Genomic DNA, 22,675 nt, shown 5'->3' with positions numbered 1-22,675 from the left:
TGGGGTGCTGAACACACAATACGATATACAGATGATACAGAAGTGTACACCTGAAACCTGTATAATTTTATTAACTAATGTCACCCCCATAAACTCAATAAAAAGAAAAAAATAAACAATAAATAATACAAGAAAATGAATAAACACAGATGTAAACTACATGTATAGCCACACACCCCCCCTTCGTCACTGCACTTTGTGCCATGTCCATTTCTAACCATTCCTCACTTCTCAAAGTCTTTACTGACCTGTGTGGCAGCTGCCTAAAGTGCCTGTAAAGACCCAGAGAGACAAAGGCCACAGCCACAGCCCGCACCCGGTGCGAACCCCCCTCCGGTGTGTCGGGGAGCCAGGTCTGGGCCGCGCACCCTCTGGAAACCCCTGTCTGCGTGAGATACACTTTCATTTCTGCCCTACCGCCTCGCTGAAACCTGCACCCCACATTTCATCTGAAACAGCCCAAAGTACAGGGGGCACATATCACTGTCCATTTAAAAAAAATAAAAGCAGAAAGGAGAGAAAGAGTGAGAAGCGAAGGCGGAGTCAGACAGTAAGGCACAGGGAGGGAAGGGAGAAAAGGATGAGGGGGTTCCAAAGTTTAACTCTCCTGTGGGAAGGCAGGAAGCAGAAAAATGCATGTTACAGAAAAATAGCCTTCCAAAATTACTGTAGCAGTGTATTAAGAAACGCCTGAAAGTGGGGTGACTGAGGTTTTCATTAGAATCTATGAGTTTCCACTATACAGAGTAGTACTTTATATAGTTTCCCCAACTATATGCTAGTGACCCTGACTGCAGGAGGGATGTGAAAGCTACAGATTCCAGGAGAATATGCTCCCATACATGCATATAGACAGGGTGCCGTCCACGCGACAGCTGGAAGCCATTTCTCTTTCCAAGTCCCCCTTGGCAATCCCGCTACTGCTCGTTCTTCAGGTGAAGCGGAGCCTCCTCCCCTCTCACGTGGGAAGGGGGTCCTGCCTCATGAAGATTATCCTGATGTGTGCCTGGGCCAGGCTGGCAGGTTGGGTTCTAGGTCCAGGGCAAACCTTCTTGTGCAGATGGACTGAGGGGGAAGCAGAGAAACACCCAAATGAGGGTTAGGGGCAGTCACAAGGGGGCGAGCGCTTCCCATGCCCTCCCTTTGCTGTTTGCATCTTACCCCCTGAGCCTGGCTAAATTCCATTAGAGCAGGGGCTCTGGCTTCACTCATCTTTCTATCACATAGCAGACTCCTTTCTTAATAAATGTTTACTGCTCAGTTCACATTTTCAGGGGTGCCTTGCATTAACAGTCCTCCTCAGCCACTGCCCAGTGTGGGTCTAAACACAGGTGAAGGGGAGATGGGCACCCAGCTCCTGGCAGCTTCCCTGGGAGCTGTGAGGCACAGGGACGGAGCAAAGGCTTACTCTGCCCCAGCTGCAGGCTGGCTGCGTCTCTGCACCTGCGCTTCCTCTCCTGTCCTAAGCATGTGCACAAAGCACCCAAGCCCAACTCCTCCACAAAGAGCGAGGACGCGTGGGGCGTGAGGAGGGCATACCCTCAGAGGGATGTCTAGGCTTTGGGATAATGCTGAGAGGCCCTTGGTATTTCTCTGCACCCTCAAACCAGGAGCAGGTGTCACTGCAGGCTCCAGCCTCCTCTCATCACAGGTTCCCCGGGGCCTCGGAGGGTGTGGGGAATGTGTCGTCCATGCCTGTGCTTGCTCACTGCTTCCTTCGTCCTGTCTGCATTCATGTCATGATTATTTTACACTCCATTAATTGAACACAAAAACAATATATGACTCACGTACATAATATGAGTGGTGTATTCATTCAGATATTAGAAAACAACTAAAACTACATCTATTTATCAAGGGATTCTCCCATTTCTTTTTGAGTCCCTGTTTACAACTACCCTCAGCCATCAAAACTCAGAAATAGGCTTTCTAGCTCAGATTAATAGCTACCCTCACAGCTTCTGCTACTGAATCTGGCCATTTCTTCCAGCATTAAGTATACAGTAAGCACATCCTCTATTGTCTCAGCCACTCTTCTACCCTGGATTATAACTAAGAACTTTTCAGACTACCTTCTCTGTTTTGTTTCATCAACTGATAGTATAAAGATTCACAGTTGGGTAAAATATATAGGTTATACATAATGTCTTTTATGGAGTTTTCCTGGCTCCTTTAAAGCCTCACCCTTTGAGACAGCGTGGAGGGAACTGGAAAGTATTATGCTAAGCGAAATAAGCCAGTCAAAGAAAGGCAAGTATCACATGATCTCACTCATATGTGGAGTCTAATGAACAAAATAAACTGATGAACAAAATAGATCCAGAGACATAGAAGCATGGAACAGACTGACAGATATCAGAGGGAAGGTGGGAAAAGATTAACCAAAGAATTTATATGCAGGTATACATAACCCATGGAACACAGACGATAGTGTGGTAAAGGCCTGGGGGGTCAGTCAATGGGAGGGAAAGGGGACATCCGTAATACTTTCAACAATAAAGATAAATTTTTTTAAAGAAGTTTTAAATTTCAATTTTAGTTTTAAAATGTATTTGGAATTTGGCCTGAATGGGCCTCTCAGATGCACCCTAAACCAATGAAGTACACCCATATCCCACATGAGATAATGAATCATAGACAGTTAATTACATGTGCTCATTTCAATTGTGCAGTTTTCTTTTCCTATCATAGGGAAGTACCATTTTTTTCAGGTTTTCAATATTTCTGTAGGCCCTTAAAAAACTTGGAGACCCCTAGCTCCCTGCCTAAGTGTCCACTGGGTAGAAAGACCTGACTGCCGAGCCTGGGGAAACCCCAGTCCTGGTGCCGGGATGACCTTCGTCATCTGCTGAGTTTCTCCTGGCCCTTCCTGGACAGCACCCCTCCTCCTCTCTGAGTCCTAGCTGGTGTGTGTGTGTTTAAAGGTATCCAGCATTGGTCTACTTTACACCCTTTTTATAGATAAGGACCACCAAGTCTTACACAACTTGGATTGCCCAGCACAGTGACTGGTGCATATGAATCCACTCAACAAATACTGATTGCATACCTACTTGGTTGTATGCCCTGTTCTTGTTTGGGGGAACTCAGCAAAGTGTACATCACGTGGGATATTTAAATGGATGATGTATAAATGATCATGACCTATATCTGTGGGCTCAGGGTTGTATGATCTCCAAGGCAACACAAAACATCCAGTATAACAGCTTTTGCCATAGGAGCATGGATGCGGTCTGCTGTGTATCTGCCTGAGCTCTGTGTGCTCTGGCATTCAGCATCCTGCCCACCTCACCTCTGCCAGCTGCTTGGACCAGCAGCTTAGGTGAACTGCCAATGTGGGCCAGGCATTTCCTCCTGGCACCCTCCCTAAAGAGACAGCCATCTTTCAATGTGGATAAACACCACCAGCCCTGTACAACAGATAGCCTATGGCTGCCTTGTCCATTCACTCTGAGTATTTTTTACACCCGACTGACTTCTACAAAGGGAGAGCAAGCCAATAAGAGGGGGGCAGGAGCCACAGGTACACCTAGGTATTAATAAGAGCAAAGATTAGGTATTAATAAAAGCAAAGATTAGGAAGAGATAGGAATCATTTGTTAATATGAGCCAAGAAGCAAAACAAAACAAACTGTAAGCCAGAAATTCCGAATTCTATGTACGGTATTTAAAATTTAACATAATGCACTTAAATCATCCCTTTAAATTTAGTATACTAGTATTATTTTATGCATTCATACAACACATTTAGAACCTCTTTCTAGAGCTCAGAAACTCCCTCTAGATAAACATTAACCACAGCAGGGTAAAATCTAATTTATTTTAATCAAATAGTCACATCCTATCATTATCGTTAACAATGCTCCTCCACGTGAACTCTGCTCTCTTGCTCACTCTCTCTAACAGTCATACCACCAAAGGAGGTTCCCCTACCACCGTAGGCCCAGAAAGGAAGCACACTTTTTCAAAGAGAGAGGAGGTCCCTTTTGGAGAATAACACTGCAGTAAACAGAAACCACCACCAAACCCTGGGATATGAGCAGCGTCCTGGCAATCAGTGGCGGCGCCGGAATGAACATCTGCAGTGTAAAAGCGGTGCCCATTAGCTCCTGCAGCTTGTTAGCATATTTTAATGCTGCGATCACAGCTTTCTATTTCTACCAAGGTGCTACTAGGTGCCAGACTCTGGATTCACACACTGCGTCATTGTTGTCTCCAATGAACAGATTACACTGCAATATTGGGGTTGAAAGGTAATGAGCAGGGGTAACAGTGGGAAAGGCAGGTTGAGTACCTGGTACTTTATAACAAATGGATGGGCCAGTCACACAGAGGAGGCTCAATTTTAGCCAGTACTGATAGGCATTTTCTGCCCTGATGAACACCTCTCAAAAACCTGAAAATAATTACATTATTTACAAAGAAACACCTTTGTTGGATAAATGTTGTGTCCAATATTTATCTTTTTCAAGTAAATAACAGAAGTAAAGTCAGTAATTCAGATAAATTTTTTTTGAGCCACAGGGGACTCCAGAGACCAAAATTGCCTTCCTTGCCAGCAGGCGGAGAAAACCTAGGCCCAAGGTGCTAACAAACCAAGGTGATTGCAGAGAGTAGCAGGGCTGCTGATTCTGTATTCTAACTCACTTCTGTGACACATGAGTAATGGCAAAAATCCATTGTCATCCACGATCGAAACAAGTTTCAGTGCTCAGGCCCCAAGAAAAATATCATCAAAGGTCCTTCCCCTTCCGAACATTACACCCAGAGTTTCTATGTAACACTCCAGCAATTCACAAGTCTCCTAATTTCCATGATGCATGCACATGAACATACATCACAAACGCACAAGCAGCAAAGCAAAACAAAGCCCATCATCATTTATTTTCAAAGAGCTGGATCCTAGATCTTTCCTCAAGTACAATTCCTGCTGTTATTCAAATGTTACATTTACACACAAGAAAATCCCACAACAGACATGCTCGCTAACACATACATACATGCACTGCAGGGATGGGGGTTAGGGGAGTAGGGAGGAATTTGTAAAAGGGTACAGACTTTCAGCTATAAAATGAAAAGGTCTGAGGATCTAATGTACAATGTGACTATGATTGATAACACTGTATTGTATAAGTGAAATTTGTTAAGAGAGTAGAACTTAAATATTCTCACCCAAAAAAGATAAATGTGAGGTGATGAAAGTGTTAACTCAAAAGATGGGGGATTCTTTTCACAATGTACACATATATTAAATCTCCATGATGTATACTTTAAATATCTTACAATGCTGTCATTTCTGCCTCAAGATAGCTGAATTTTTTTAAAAATTTAAAAGAAAGTTTTACTATGTACATGTAAAGTACAACCAAGATGTTCACTGTTATGATTGTGGATTTTTTCTACATTAGCATTTTTTCAACTCCCCAGTCCAAAGCTGATTGGTGGCAGAAGACCCTAACTACCCTCTACTGGAAAGATCTGTCCCATGAAGTGATCTTTCCGCCCCCTTTTCAGCTCAGCGACTATCTCCCCTCAGTACCTGCATTCTGCCCATTTCCCAGGAGGAGCTTCCTCCCTTCTCTATGCTGGATCCCATCCACTTCAGAGACTTGCTCACAGGGTTCTCCTCCTCCTCTAGAATCACCCACTGGTGTCGCCCAGACATCCCTGTGCCCTGAAACAATCGCAGTCCCTTCTTCTCTCCCTTCCTTCCCCCTTGGGAGACATCCCAACCTGGGGCATGCCTCCAAGCTGGGACACATTCAAAGCTACCTATCTATGCAACTCCTGATGTGGCTTGCACACTGATTCTTCCAAATTCTTTTTTTTTTAAATATAATCTTAGTAAGTGTCAAAATAATATGGCTATCTTCAAAAACTGTTGAAAAGGTACCACTGGTGACAAATATACTGGGCCTGCCCCCTCTGCTAACCTTTCCAGTTATGCCTGTGTCTCTACCCCCATGAGGTGCACACCAAGTCACCTAAAGGCCACCTACTTTGTGGAGAAGAATCCTTCCAGGTGACCCTCTTTTTTCTTTGCCTTTTCCTGTAACTGTCTCACCTGACAAGTTAGTATGAGGACATTATAGAGTAGAAAGAAAACTGGCCTAAGAGATAGGAAGCATGCATATCAGGGTTCCTGCCAATCACTGTTTTGTGTTTTAGTTTCCTGTCTATGAAGTGCGGTACGGAGCTAGGTGACATCTCAGCACCTCCATGCATTGTATCATATCCTCACTCTCCTACTCAGACACCTTCAATGACCGACGTCAGCAAAAAGAATAAAAACTTTTTGGCCTGACATTCCTGGCTTTCTAGAATCTGGCCCCACCCTGCCTTTAGTAATACTCCTCAAATTCAGCCCTTACCTCCAAGAAAGCTGGCTTATCATGACAATTCCTACATGAGATCTGTTAACCTGTCCCCAACTGTGCTCCCGGCTCCTCCTGTCAGGATGCTCAGGAAAGCAAGAGATCCCCACCCCCACCCACACAATGAGGTCTGCTTTAAGCAACAGGTTCAAAGGGTTTTCCCTGCTGTCCCACACACTGGCACTGGGGAAACTGTCCCAAACCCTTGTGGATCTTCTCAAGTGCACTGTTTTAGCACTAGATGTAAAAAGGTGGAGAGCAGAGACCAACCAAATCCTGTAAAAGCTTCACCAAGCCCATTCCCCCATACACTGTGCCCCTACCCCATCACCCCTGTACACTCAACACCACCCCCATCTCCCCTCTACACTCTAGTCTCATTCCCCCCTGTATACTCTGCACCTTCCTCCATCGCTCCTTTACCCTCTGCACCACTCCCATCACCCCTGTACACTCTACACCCACCCCATCACCCAGTCCTATGCCCTTCACGTATTCAACACTAATAAAAATACTCTCCATGAAATATAGAGACATGTTGCTACTATCTAAGAAATCATTTTCTGCAGGAGACTACCCCAAATATGTTTTCTCTAGAGCATTCTCCAGCCTTCTGTCCAGACATTATCTTTCAATCACTCATTCTCTTTCAACAACTTCTGAAAATTAATCAGTCCTGGTATCTTGTTTTTGGAAAAAGCTGACTGCACTAGCCATGAATTCCTGTCATTTCCAGATTTAAATGTGGCAACATGAGAATGAACATGGAACTAAAATATCATGAGGAGGCAGAGTACTGGCCCTGGCGACCCTGCAGGCTGCTCTGGTGGCTCTAAGACAGTGAACACTTTCCAATTTTTGAGGTCAGACTGGCATTTAAAACTTGGTTTCATGCCAAGCCCCCTCCCCATGGAAAAGACACAACATTTCTATCCTCTAAGTGTATTATTGGGGGGGGGGGGTCTCTCTAAGGAGCACATTTTCCTTGGTAACCCTTCTGTGAAAAATCATGTCAAGTCATAGACACAGACTAAAATCAAGTTCTAGAAGACAAATAATTGTATTTGTCTGGTTCAGCCACTCACCCCTGCCCTACTCCCCATGGCAGAGAGCGCTGCCACTGGGCTCCAGCCTGCGGCCTGCTTCAAACCCAGGAACAATACATGGGCCTTCTCCCAAGATCTAAGGAGAAAAGAGTCTGAAGTTTAGCTCAAGTGCCTTTTTCTCCCATTTCTTCTAGAATCAGATGAATAACGGAAGCCCAGAAATCCCAGTATAAAGATAAAGAGGTAAAAATAAAAAGGCAAACAGGTGTGTGCCAACGTGAGGGCAGGTGCCTTTTCCCAAAGCAGAGGAACAATGGTATGTTCTCCTAAGCCAAGGCACGTACGTGAGCCCACGAATTACACCACGCAATCTTTGGAGTCTTTGAAATAGGCAGATGCGTGTTTTGTTCCTCTGATTATAAGTGAACAGAACCAAAAGGTGTTGCTGGGGTTCTGCCAAGTGCTGTGGCTCACCTACCAGACACCAGAGGCTGTCTGTGTATGCTGGCATCACACTCCCACATCACACACTGTTGCCACAAATGGATGCTCCTTATAGGTTACCCAAAGGATGGCAGAGTTTATGCCCTGAGTGTAAGAGTCTAATGGGGCAGCAGGCGGGAGCTTTAGGGAAGGTAGATGCCTTTCTGGAAGACCGCTGTGCCTTCTGGATGACCTTGGCGATATCTCTGAGAACTGTTGTGGCACAAGGGCAGACTTGCTCACTGCTCATGGTTGCAGCTCTTGAACACAAGTTCTCTTTCTTTCCTCTCCATGAAGTGTGTACTTTAGGAATATTTTTCATCTTTGATTTCCCTTTTCTTTCTGGGAAGGAAGAAGCAAAAATCATCTACTTTTCCCCGTGCTGTGAGCTCTTAGGACATAACAAGAATGAACGAAGGAATGAAAAAATTATTGCTAAATTTAGATTGCTGGAGTTTTTTTTCCAAATTAAAAGCCTATCCGGGTGTGTCCACTGGGACATGACTAAAAGAGCTATGAGCCCAGATGGTTAATTCAGAGGCCTGACCCTCAGGGGGTCACCCCACCTCTGCAGTAAAGGTCCCATCACATGACAGTTGAATTTCAGCTTTATTTTTGTGATTTATCAAAGATGGGTCCTTCCAAGCTTTATGGTAGAAACTTTGGGTAGTTTTTCTAAGGCAAATATATGACTACTGACATCAAGCCTACAATGAAGCCCCTCCCCACTGAGCTGCCTTGCTCTTCTTGCCTTGCCCCATAATTTTACCCTGATGCCAACATCTCCTTCCCCTCCCACCACCACATTTAGATTGTGAGTTTTGACATGTAGAAACTCACTACTTAAGTCATGTAAACTCCATCCCTGGCACCGAGGAAATACTGAGAAAACAACCATCAGAAGTGCCCGTGTCCTCCAGTGCAGCCAGGCGCGATGCCATGAGATTTTCACCTCACTTCCTACAGCACCATCAGCAGAGCTGCTTGTGATGAGATCCAGCTTTGGGAAGTTCTCAGAGATTCATCAGAAGCGAAAGCATGCCAGATGAGTCTTTAAAACCCTTCCTAATTAAGAGGCTAAACCCAAGAAAATGAAAACAGTCAGGACGGCCAGTCTCAACTGGAGCAGTACCAGGCTCGTCGATACACACAATTAATGCAGGTCACCCCACAGTCTGTGTTCTTGTTTTAATGACACCAGAAGATGTTCTCCTGTTCTGCTCTTCTCTGGCCTTTCAAGGACCACGTCTGAATTAAATCATTCCGCATTCTGTGGGGGGTGCAGTTTAAATCAATAGCGTTACCACACCGCTCCTTTCTCCCTCGCCCTCACGCCGAATATTAGTCAAGTTTTCACTAAAATTGATCAGCAACAGAGGGCGTTTTCTCTGAACACCCCCTCGGAATCCAGCCTCCCCTCCCTTCGGCCTCCCCTAGGAAGCAGATCGGCATTGATTTCTATCTGATTACAGGAGAGCCTGCCCTGACTTTCCCCGGTTACTTAAGCCGGCGTCTCATTTCGCGTCCTTAGAGACCGCGGCTTCGCTCAGGCAGAGAGCGTCTAGACAGTATTCATGACCCATCTGTCTGGCACAGCCCAGCGGATGGCAAACTCTATTAGAACTGAAGCCATTTTTACCTCCGCCGCCTCCCATCCCTCTCTCCCTTTGCAAAGCAGGAATCTGACACTGAAAATTACTATCATTGTTGCAATTCTCAAAATAGCACTGCCAGACTTTCATTAACATCCACACTAGACTGCTAAATATTTAAAGAAGTGGATAAATTTCATCTGAAGTGGGACAGCCCCACACACATGAAAGCAGTAACAGAATCAAAATGTAAATCTAAGAGGTTGTTTTTATCCACGTAAATTTAGTGTCACAGCAGGAGGAAATGATGCCTAAGATTTATTGAAACTTTCCCTCCCATTTGTTCTCTGCCTTTGTTTATTTGAAAAGGCAGAATTGCCTTTCAAGACCCTACAAGATTTTAATTGGTCAGAAAACCGGTTTGGTGAAACAAAGGCAGCAAACCCAAGGGGCCAGTGGGGGAGGGGCCCTCCTCTTTGGCAGTGAAGGAGAAGGGAGAGCCCTGCCAGTGCTGCCTCTGTGGCCTGCCCCCCAAAATATACCCAGGTGGAAGCTTGTTGCCAGTGACCACCTGCAGTCTGATCAGGCTCAGCCTAAGAGATGCCTACCCTCCTCACCTTGTTTGAAATACCACCTTGGATCATTTTCACATAAATCAGTAATTGTTTTGCCATGGACTTGTGTGTGTTTTTAAGTTGAAAAGGGGGGCAGGGAGTCCTGTCAAAAGAATACACACTGTTCAGCAGAACAGCTTGATTCATTGAAAGCAGCCTCTACTCCCTGCCTTGACCAAGAAATAAGCAAATAGAATCTTCAGAGCCCAACAACACAACACACTGGAAGATCCTTGTCCCACCCTCCCTGCAGTCAGCATCATCAAGAGTTTTAAGAAGCTAGGAAGCAGGCAAAGGCCTACCACTGGCCCAGCTGAAGGAGTCTGAAGGGGCCACAGTGCTCAGGAAAGATCCAGCGGGAAATTAGGGGTCTAGGGCTAACAGTCCACATCTAGCCAAGAAGGTGTTCTTGGTGTTCACTGCAGGTTAATTAATGGGAAAAGTAATGGCAGAAATAGAGTTGCTCTGTTCACTGAGTCCCACCAAGCTTGAGCCACACAATCTCTCAGGTAAGTTGTCATCACACTCACCCTCCTGATGTGGAAAGTAAAACAGAGGGGAACTGACTTCCCCCAGGTCACCTAAGTAGTGTACAGTCCCAGTCCATGCAGAAGTGAAGAAGGAATTAATTAATTAATTAATTAATCAATTAATAGAGGAAACCCAAAGGAACTCAACAAAACTAACAATCTCTGATACACTGGGGCTCCAGGGTTAATTTTTTTGTAATCTATTAGAAAATCCAAAATGAAACCAAGATTAACATCATCTGTATATCAATTAAAAACTGTCATATAAACAATTGTTCCTGGAGAACTCACTTCTATGGGCCTTCATAATAACAGATTGTTTGTTTGATATCCACTCCCCAAACTATATGAACCCTTAAAAAAATGATGAGTAAATCCCTATCTTACTTGAAAAATATCATGTGTGTGTGGGGGGAACACCCAGAAGCAGAAGCAAAACCACAGCCTGAGGTCAATTCCCAACTGCAGCATGTTTAGCTGTGTGACCCTGAATAAATTACCTAACCTTTCTGGGCACTGTTTTCTATGAAACTTCTAGGATGGTTTTGAGAGATAAATGAGATGATGCATTTAAACAACTGGCACTCAGCAAATGGCAGCATTCTGCCTACCTCATCGCCATCCCTAAGAAGCTGCAGGCCTTCAGATAAACTCCTTGCACCCACTGGTCGCCAGAGAAAGGGAGCAGTACTGTCACTTCATCTTTGAAGAAGGGATGATAGGATACTGGGAAATAGAAGTGAGTTAAAAACACACACACACAAAAACTAAGGTTGGTGAGCTCCTGGTGTGTGTTCTTGTTATTGCACATTCAAGATAATAAATAACAGGGTAAAGCTGGGAGGGATCTGAGAGATCTACTAGCGCAGTCTCCTGCCCAGACTATTCTTGCTACTTGTCCACTGGGCCTTTGCTGAGAAACACAAACAACTGCTATGAAAGACATGACTGAGGTAACTGACAAGAGTTTAAATGTGGACTCTATATTAGAGAATAGTACTGTGTCAATGTTAAATTTTCTGGGTTTTGGTAACTATAGCACAGTTATGGAAGAGAATGCCTTTTCTTAGGAAATACACATTGAAGTATTTTGAGGTAAAGAAACATGATGTCTACAACTTATTCTGAACTGGTGAGAAAAAATTAAAATATAAATATATAAAGACAATGATAAAAGGGATAAATTTTATAACTTTATAATAAAAGTTTGAAAATTGCTTCAAAATAAATTTTAAAAGACAGCAAATAAAGAAACAGGGCTGTAAATGTAATAATATTTATTGAACATTTACTACATGTAAGTAACAAGATTACACTTTAAAAACAAGAACCTAAGGTTTGGTTCATCAGTATGTATTATTTATTTTTATAAATTAAAATTTTAACTTTGACAATTAAAAAAATGAGGATAGTTTAAGGGACCTCTGGGACAATATCAAGTGTAACAAAGTTTGCAACATAGGACAAGAGCGAGAGTAAGGGATTAAGAAGATATTGAAGAAATAATAACTGGCCCTGGCTGGTTTAGCTCAGTGGTTAGAGAGTGGGCCAGTGGACTAAAAGGGTCCCAGGTTCAATTCTGGACAAGGGCATATACCCCCGTTGCAGGCTCAATCCCCGGCCCTAGTCAGGGCCAAGTGCAGAGGGCAACCAACTGATGTGTCTCTGTCACATCAATGTCTCTCTCGTTTTTCTCTCTCTCACTCTCTGAAATAGCAATGGAAAAAATTTCCTCAGGTGAGGAATAAAAAAGAAAAGAAAGAAAGAATAACTGAAAACTTACCTAATAGGGCGGAGGAAATAGACTTACAAGTCCACGAAGCACAGAGAGTCCTAAATAAGATGAATCCAAAGAGACCCACACCAAGACTCATTATAATCAAAATGCCAAAGGTTAAAGACAAAGAGATAATCTTAAAAGTAGCAAGAGAAAAACACTAGTAACATACAAGGGAGCTTCCACAAGACTGTCAGCTGATTTCTTAACAGAAACTTCTAAGTCCAGAAAAGATTGGCACAAAATATTCAAAGTGATGAAAAGCAAGGAGCAACAACCAAGACTATTCTACCCAGCAAGGCTAACATTAAAAATTGAAAGAGAGATAAAGAGTTTCCCAGAAAAAAAAACAAACTAAAGGAGTTCGTCATCACCAAACCAGTATTACCAGAAATGTTAATGGGACTCCTTTAAGAAGACTAGGAAATATATACATAGGGTGTCCCCAAAAATGTATTCACATACTTTGAATAATTATAAAGGCAGTGTTTATTGAAATACATTTCATTTTTAAAATTGAGCTATCAGCTGTTAAAGTATGTATATATGTTTTGGGACACTGTGTGTGTGTGTGTGTGTGTGTGTGTGTGTGTGTGTGTGTAATAAAATGGCAATAACTATATAAGTATCAAAAATCACTTTAAATATAAATGGATTAAATTATCTAATCAAAAGACAGGGTACCCAAATGGATAAGAAAACAACACCCACATATATGCTGTCTACGAGAGATCCACTTCAGAGAGGCACACTGACAGAAAGTAAAGGAATATAAAAAGATATTTCATGCAAATGGAAACAACAAAGAAGCTCGGGCAACAATACTTATATCAGACAAAACAGAGTTTAAAACAAAGGCTATAATAAGAGACAAAAAATAGTATTATATAATGATAAAGGGATCGATCAAACAAGAGGATATAACCCCTGTACACATTTACACACCTAAAATAGGGCCACCTAAATATATTAAGCAAATATTGACTGGCATAAAGGGAGAGACTAACTATAATACAGTCGTAGCAGGGGACTTTAACACCCCATTGACATCAATGGATAGATCTTCCAGACAGAAAATCACCAAGAAAACAGCAACCTTAGATGACACATTAGACCAGAGGGATTTAATTAATATTTTACAGCATTTTACCTCAAAGGAGCAAAATATACATTCTTTTCAAGTACACATGGAACATTTTCCAGCATAGACCACATTAGGCCACAAAACAGTCTCAACAAATTTAAGGAGACTGAAATCATATTAAGCATCTACTCTGACCATAAACTAGAAATCAATTACAAGGGAAAAACTGAAAAAAAACCCACAAACATATGGAGGCTAAATAACATGTAACTGAACAATAAATGGGTTAACAATAAGATCAAAGAAGAAATCAAAAGATACCTTGAGAAAGATGAAAATAAAAACACAACCCCAAATCTATGGGATACAGTGAAAGCAGTCCTAAAAGGCAAACTTACAACAATACAGGTCTACCTCAAGGAACAAGAAAAATCTCAAATAAACAATCTAAACTTAGACCTAAAAGAACTAAAAAATAAAAACAAAGCCCAAAATGAGTAGAAGGAAGAAAATAATAAGGATAAGCACAGAAATAAATAAATAAAATAGAGTCTAAAAAATAGCAATACAAAAGATGAATGAAACCAAGAGCTGGTTCTTCAAAAAGATAAACAAAATTGATAAACCTTAACCAGACTCATCAAAAAAAATAAAAAGATTACCAAGAGAAGTAAAACCTGACACCACAGAAATATAAAGCATTAATAAACTGATGAACAGAAATGATTCAATGGCATGGAAGCATGGATCAGACTGGCGAATCTCAGAGAGATGGAGGGGGGCGGGTGGGTGGAGGGGGAGAGATTAACCAAAGAACTTATATGCATATATGCACAACCCAAGGACACAGACAACTTGGGAGGGGTTTGGGGTGGGGTGGAATGGGTCACTGGGGAGAAAAAGGGACATCTGTAATATTTTGAACAAAAAAATAATTAATAAATAAATAATAAATAAATAATTTTTAAAAAAAGAATATACTACAATTATATGCCAACAAATAGGATAATCTGGAAAAAATTGATAAGTTCCTAGAAACATAAAATTTCCCAAGAAACAGAAAACCTGAACAGTGAGATTACTATCAATGAAATTGAATCAGTAATCAAAACTCCCAATAAACAAAAGTCCTGGACCAGATGGCATCACAGCTGAATTTTAGCAAACATTCAAAGAAGAATTAACACCTATTTTTCCCAAACTATTTCAAAAAATTGAGGCAGGAAGTTACTCAAGTTCACTTTATGAGGCCAGTATTATCCTGAGTCCAAAACCAAAGACTTTAAGAAAAAAAGAAAGAAGAAAAATATATGCCAATATCTCTGATGTACATAGATGCAAAAATCCTCAACAAAATATTAGAACACCAAATTCAGCAATATGTGAAAAAGATCATATACCATGATCAGTGGGATTTATTGATGGGATGCAACGTTGATTTGACATCTGCAAATCAATTAATGTGCTACATCAAATAAATAAAGGATAAAAGTCATATGAACATATCAATAGATGCAGAAAAAGTATTTGACAAAATCCAGCACTCATTTATGGTAAAAACTCTCAGCAAAGTGGTGATAAAGGGAACATACCTCAACATAATAAAGGCCATAGCCCAGCCGGGCGTGGCTCAGGGGTTGAGCATCGACCTAGGATCCAGGAGATCCGGGTTCGATTCCCGGTCAGGGCACATGCCCGGGTTGCAGCCAATCAATGACTCTCTTATCATTGATGTTTCTCTCTCTCCCTCTCTCTTCCTCTCTCTGAAATCAATAAAGATATATTTTAAAGAAACAAAAACAAAAACAACATAATAAAGGCCATAAGTGACAAATCCACAGCTAGCATCACATCATACTCAATGAGGAAAAGTGTTTTCCTAATGATCTGGTACAAGACAAGGCTGTCCACTTTTACCACTTTTATTTAATATAGTATTCAAAAGCCTAGCCATAGCAATCAGATAAGATTTTTAAAAATCCAAATTGGAAAGGAAGAAGTAAAACTGTCATTATCTGCAGACTATATATAGAGAGAACCCTAAATATTCCACCAAAAAAGTACTAGAACTCATAAATGAATTCAGTAAAGTAGTAGGATACAACCTAAATATTCAGAAATCAGTTGCATTTTTATACACAAATAATGAACTATCACAAACAGACATCTAAAAAACAATCCCATTTAAACTTGTGGGTTCAATCCCTAGTCGGGGTGCATATGTGAGGAAACCAATCAATGTTTCTCTCTCACATTGATGTTTCTCTCTCTTTCTCCCTTCCTCTTACTCTAAAAAAAATCAATAGATAGTATCCTCAGGTGAGGATTAATTAAAAACAAAAACACACAATCTCATTTACAATTGTATAAAAAAAAAATAAGTAAAATAGCCTGCAATAAATTTAACCAAAGAAGTAAAAAAGACATAGATTCAGAAAATTGTAAGGCATTGAGGAAGATACAAATAGAAGTATATACCATGCTCATAGAATGTAAAAATTAACATTGTTAAAATGGCCATACCACCAAAAGCAATCTGTAGATTCAATGCAATCCATATCAAAATACCAATGGCATTTTTCACAGTTAGAACAATTAATCCAAAAACTTATATGAAACCACAAAAGACTCCAAATAGCCACAGCAATCTTGAGAAAGAAGAACAAAGTTGGAGATACCATGCAACCTATTATCAAACTATACTACAAAGCTATAGTAATCAAAACATCATGGTACTGGCAAAAAACAGGTTAATGGGGTAGAATAGAGAGCCCAAAAATAAACCCATGCCTATATGGTCAATTAATATATGACAAAGGAGTCAAGAACATACAATGGGGTAAAGACAGTATATTCAATAAATGGTGCTGGGAAAATTGGACATATACATACCAAAAAAATGAAACTAGACCACCTCTCCCACTATAAATGAAAATAAACTCAAAATGGATTAAAGACGAATTCAAGACCCAAAACCATAAAAGTCCTAGAAGAAAACATAGGCAGTAAACTCTCTGACATTTCTCTTAGCAATATGTTTTTTCTGATATATCTCCTCAGACAAGGGAAACTAAAGAAAAAATAAACAAATGGGACTACATCAAACTAAAAAGTTTCTACACAGCAAAGGAAACCATCACCAAAACGAAAACACAACCTACTGACTGGGAAAAAATATTTCCCAGTGATACATCTGGTAAGGATTAATATCCAAAATTTATAAAGAACTCATAGAACCTAACACTGAAAAACCAAACAATCCAAATTTTAAAATGGGCATACCTGAATAGTCATCTCTCCAAAGGGGATATAAAGATGGCCAATAGACATATGAAAAGATGCTCAGTGTCACGAATCATCAGAGATATGCAAATTAAGACCACAGCAAGTTATCATGTCACACCTGTCAGAATGACTGTCAGCAATAAATCAACAAACAAGTGTTCACAAGGATGTGGAGAAAAGGAAACCGGGTTCACTGTTGGAACTGCAAATTGGTGCAGCCACTGTGGAAAACTGTACTGAGGTTACTCAAAGAATTAAAAATAGAACTACTATATGTCCCAGCAATTCTACTTCTGGGTATATATCTGAAACAATTCAAAACTAATTTTAAAATATATATATGCTCACTGCAGTGTTATTTATTATAGCCAAGATGTGGAAGCAACCCAAGAGCCTATCGATAAATGATTAAAGAAGAGCTGGTACATATATACAATGGAATATTACTCAGCCATAAAAAGGAATAAAATCTTTTCATTTGCGAAAACATGGATGCACCTAGAGGGTATTGTGCTAAGTGAAATAACTCAGACAGGGAAAGACAAATACCATATGATTTCACTTATATGTAAAATCTAAAAAACAAAATAAATAAACAAAACAGAGACAGTCTCATAGATACAGAAAAAATAACAGATGATTTCCAGATGGGTGGAGGTTTGGGCGTCTGAGTGAAAAAGGTGAAGGGATTAAAAAGTACAAATTGGTAGTTATAAAATAGTCATGGGGCTGTAAAATACAGCATAGGGAATATAATCATTAATACTGTAATAAGCTTTGCATGTTTTCAGGTGGGTACTAGAATTATCTGGGGGATCACTTTGTAAATTATATAAATGTCTAACCACTATGTTGTACACCTGGAACGAATATAAAATAATACTGAACGTCAACTGTAATTGAAAATTTTTTTAAAAGAAAGAAGCAACACCCCCTCCAATAGGGATGGGAGCTCCCTCACTCCCAATTTTCCCTGAATCAGAAATTCTACTAAAGCTGAAAGTAAAAGTTGTCCAATTGACTGCTAGTTTCACGTCAACTTTGGCTTACTCTTAAGGTCTAGTAGCATGAATTTCAGAGGAATGATTGCTTAAGGAAGGTCTGTTTTGCCAAGACTTTGAAAGAACACAGCTCTCTGCAAGGATCCTCAATTATTGCTTCAAGCAAGTCAGGGGATCTTTGCTCTCCTCCACCAAGATATGGTAAAGCGTCTTTGAAAATGCGGTGTAAGAGGAAACACTCTGCTTGGTAGGAATGGTGAGGCAGAGTTCACGGGATAAAAGGCTGGTAGCAGCAATGTGAACATCTCTTAGGGCAAAAGGCTGTGTAGCTCTCCCCTAGGCATGACATCGGACCCCCCAGGCAGTCGGTCTCTTTTCAGAGACAAGGGCAGAAGATGAAGCATGACCTACTGGCTTTTCTCTATGGGCCCAACCCAGCTTTCCAATTCTATCTCAGGCTTCCTCCAACCCAGCCCTTCAGAATCAGGGCATCAGCCCTCACTCTCCGCACACTCAGGCTATTCTCCACCCGGACACTGTCCTCTCCATGACACCCAGCAAGCCTCTTGCACAAAACCACCATGACTACTAGTCCCACCAGAATGATCCTCTCTAAACTCCTGAACCAAGAATTGCTGGCACTACTTAGCAATAAATACCCTGTGTTCATTTTTAGTTATCTTCATACATGTATCTCTCAGTTCCCTGACTTGAGTATCAGCACCTTGGTAACAGGATTTATGTTTTCCTTCATCCCCCCCACAATGCCTGGCACAATAACCAAAGAAGGCACTTAATTTTATTTTTGCAAATAAATAATTTTATTTGTATGGTTTGTATTTTTAATGCTCAGGAGTAAAATACTTTGATGCAGCAGTCATGAGAAAAGCTGGCAATTTAGGCTGATAGCATTTTCCCTCTTCAGCAAAACTCTTTGTGAGACAACCAACACCAGCCCAGTTCTCCAAGTCTGTGCAAAACCCTTTGGGGCTCACAGAAAAATAAACTAGCCTCAGTCAATGGACAGCCTGATCACAGTAAAGTAGGAAGTGCCAGGGAGTCTCCTGCATTGGCCAAGGTGGTTCCAGGGGAGGTTCTTACATTGAGCACGCCAGAATCTAGAAAGATGAATGGATAGAGCCCGAGTGCACCAACAGCTATCGAGATAATTAAAGAAAAAAAAAAGCCCCCCCCCCAACTCTGTAAGAAAGAAAGACAGGCTTAAGCAGGAAGAGAGGTGATCTTTGAGATGGAGAAAGATGGGATTATCTTAGGTCATATGGCTCCTGAATAAAGCCTCTTTCCTTTTGCCTCTTGAGTTAGGCTTTCGTTGCGGCAGGTAGCCAAACATAAGGTTTTAGGGGTTTTTTTCAGTTACAAAACCAGTCAGTTTAGGGCTTTCATTACCATTAGCATTGCTGACCTCACAAATGACAGTAACATTTTCTTTCTAACCTTAATTCATGCTAAATTTCAGCAAGTATCAAGTGAGAGACAGATAGACGGCCAAGACATCTGAGCCATGGTACATGCCCACAGCCAACAGCATGGGCAGAAAACTGATTCTAGCTCATCTGGAGAGTCCACCCAGAAGAGTCCACCTTGCTTTATCCTATGTGCAACCAAATAGAAGAACACAATGTTTCCTCCAGGTGGGAGCAAAGCATATCCAATAAATGAATCTTGTTCTTATAAGGAACAAAGAAGAAGCACTATTTGTTTTTCTGGAATGCAACCTTTTATAGACAAGAATTCCTGCAATACTTCAAGTTCTCAAAGTGGAAAGGAAGGCGAGTTTTACCATCAGAGTTAGCACTCCATGAAGGGCATATAGTCCATCTGCTGTAGGAAGCACATTGGTAGATACATTAAAACCCACTTACAAATGGAGAGCCTCTAAGCCTCATTACACAGCTATTAATAGGAAGTAAAATGTCCTTTGTTTACTCTGTACTCTGCACGACAGGGGATGGGGGAAGAGAATATATTCATTCAATATTAGATCATCCTCTAGCATCATCAAAGAGCAGAGAAGCTATGCCCTTTCCCAGCGGCACCTGACCGTAAAGAACAGACCAGCTACAACAAACTTCAGAGCGAGTGTCTCGATGTAACAAGTGCTTCCTCTGGTGCTTGCAGAGAACCAGAGGAAAGCAGTGTAAAGGGGGCTGCTGGCTAGATCAGAGCAAGCTACCTTCAGCTGGGGGGGCCTTCCCCAGGGGACTGAATAAGTGGGAAACATCCAGACCCTCTGAGGATGAACTCACCTTTGGCCACATGGAAATTCCTGTTACATAAGAAAAGTGGCTCTGGCATTAAGACAGATGATACAAAGTCATGGTGGTCCACCTCCCCAAGAAATGGCCACACAAAGAGTGAGGATGATATGATTATATAGACTACTCTCTTCATATATATTATTTTATTTAAATACTCAGAGAAACCTTATATGGCAGAAATTATTCCCATTTCACAGGTAAACTAAGCCTTAAAGGGGTCCAGTCACTTCCTTAAGCTGAAACTTGAACCCAAGTCAACCTGAAGCTACAGCCATGGTCTTGCCCTTTGTCATTCCATCTCCTAGCTCTCAGGTCTTCTTAAAAGGGAGCACATTGTAAGTAGTCTCCTATTTTAGCTCTAAGACACAGCAAGTTCTATTTATATCTCAACAAAGGGACCAATAGTTTGCCAACAGGGTCTTTAGATTCCTCTGTTAAGGTACTCTTGTAGCTGCCTGGGAAATATTACAACATTTATAGATGTAACTGCTTCACCTGGCTCCTAAGCAAAATTAAATATTCACATTTATAAAAATTTTTATAAATATCTTGAAACAGGCTTTTAAAACTAGGAAAAAATACTGATGAGAAAGGGAAGAAGGAAAAGAAAGGGAAGGAGTTCAATACAGTAGGAGGACCTCAGTGGAAGGACCCTGAAATGAAGGAGAAGCATCTTCAGGATTCAGGGAAACAGCCTGTGAAGTGCCCTAGGGCAGAGGGCCAAAGGTCTGGTCTGCCTGCTTTTCGCACAGAACTCTCCAACCCAGTCAAGGTACCACACACAATCCTAATGGTCTCTCCAAAACTTACCATGTATGCACTTGCTGTTACTCAAGTCCAGATAAAATAGAACAAGAAAGTGCCTTTACATTGCTCCTCTCCTTCTAGGACCCCCTGGCTTGAGTCTAGCTGACCTATATGAAGAGCTCAGTACTAGCAAAGATCCTGTTCTAATTGCTTTATGTGGGCCATCCCACGTAATCCTCACCCTACCCATGTTATGACATGTGCAGATAAGGCCACTGAGCTGCCCGACTGTTGGGTAAGTGCCAGGGCCAGGATCCCAACACAAGCAGTCTGGCTCGAAGCACGCAGGACAATGACTTCGGGGACCCCTCCTCTGCATCCAGGCAATCTGCATTATGCAAAGTACAGTGCTGAGGACTGCCAAGGCTACTGCACAAAACATCACCAGAGGACACATGGACCAACTACCAAGAAAGCACACACCTAACTTTAAATTGTCTTCTGAAAGTATAGGATGGGACTCTAGGAGCACCCTAAGAAAATGAAAACTGATACAATGAAAAACTTGAGGAAAACTATTGCACTATTAGACTCTTGAATTTAGCAAGCATAAGTAGCATAATTCGCTAGGCACAGTTGTTTTCTGAGCTTTCCCAATATAAAAATATAGTAGGAAGAGAGAAAACTGCTTCTTTTAAAAAATCTATTCCCATTTCACACCACAGTATCAATATTTATGTAGTCTACTTCTCATAACAAAAATTTAAAAGCTGTAAATAAAAACAAATATAACTCCTCAAAATAATGTCAGTAAAACTGGGGAGATAAGCTGAATGTTTCACGAAATGACCTCTGTCAGAAAGCCCCATGAAGAGTGTCAGTCTTTGCTGTAGACACCCCCCAGGGTGTAGTGCCACAACCATTCTCTCAATCTCAACCCACCTCCCTTAGCCCAAATAAACAACACGCATTTTCCTAAGAGAGACTCAGCAGTGTTTCAAAGCTGCTTTCTCTCTTTTTCCTCTTCATAAAAACCATGAGATCAAAAATCAATGAACTTCAAACCTTTTCAAGTTCAAGAAATGCTCAGTCTCAACCTTGGGATTCACACATGTAAACACCTCACTTAAGTTGTTTTCTATCCAGCACTGAATAGAAAAACACATGATCAGAACCTTTTTTAAAAGTCCAATATAACTTTTTCTATTTTCATTACATAATTAATTATGAACTTTCCACATAGCTTTCTTTGCTTATCTGAAGTTATTTATTTAAAATTATTTTAAAATTGTTTAAACTTACTCTTAAAAAAGCCCTATGACACTGATAGGAAGAACGCTAAATCAATATATTATTTCTTGGAATCCAGTCAGTGCTTCTAAGATAAGCAGCAAAAGCCTATTTCGAAACACAGTGCCACTAGCCATCTCTGAAAAGGGAATACCTTTCCCACTTTTAAACACACCATCTTTCTATCTTAAAAGAAAAAAGCATTCCCTTTTTGAAAATGCAAATCTCTTTTCTTACCCCCCAAAAACAACCTCCTTCCCATTGCCACTTGACCCAACCCCCTAACCATTTCAAAAACACAACCAAACATAATGACGTCAAGGTGAATCGGAGGGACTTACAGTTGAAGATGCCCGGAGGTGGATGTTCGGTCACCAGGAGACAGTTTTCTTCGTCACTGTTGTCCCCACAGTCGTTCTGCTGGTTACAGACCAGTGAACCAAGATACAAGCATTTACCGCTGGTGCAGGTGAATTTGCACTCTGAAAAAGGACAGTGAAAGGCGGGAAGTAATCAATGAGAGTCTGACACTCTTGACTTATTTTTTTCCTTCCCCGTTTGCATTCCACAACG

General features: G+C 41.2%; 1 protein-coding gene across 7 annotated transcripts in view; it reads right to left on the bottom strand.

Annotated features, from left to right (window-relative positions):
- The window catches only part of LDLRAD4 (low density lipoprotein receptor class A domain containing 4), a 347,099-nt gene that overhangs the window by 141,478 nt on the left and 182,946 nt on the right, over positions 1 to 22,675 (bottom strand). For all 7 annotated transcript variants that reach the window (XM_081148668.1, XM_081148666.1, XM_081148671.1 and 4 more), the window contains one exon: positions 22,444 to 22,584. In XM_081148668.1, the coding sequence (XP_081004794.1) occupies positions 22,444 to 22,584 (141 nt within the window). The remainder of the gene's footprint in view (positions 1 to 22,443; positions 22,585 to 22,675) is intronic.

Source organism: Miniopterus schreibersii (genome assembly GCF_964146895.1).
Source record: "Miniopterus schreibersii genome assembly, chromosome: 10".
Taxonomy (NCBI): domain Eukaryota; kingdom Metazoa; phylum Chordata; class Mammalia; order Chiroptera; family Miniopteridae; genus Miniopterus; species Miniopterus schreibersii.
The sequence above is the reverse complement of the archived record's forward strand: the minus strand, read 5'-3'. Positions and strand labels throughout refer to the sequence as shown.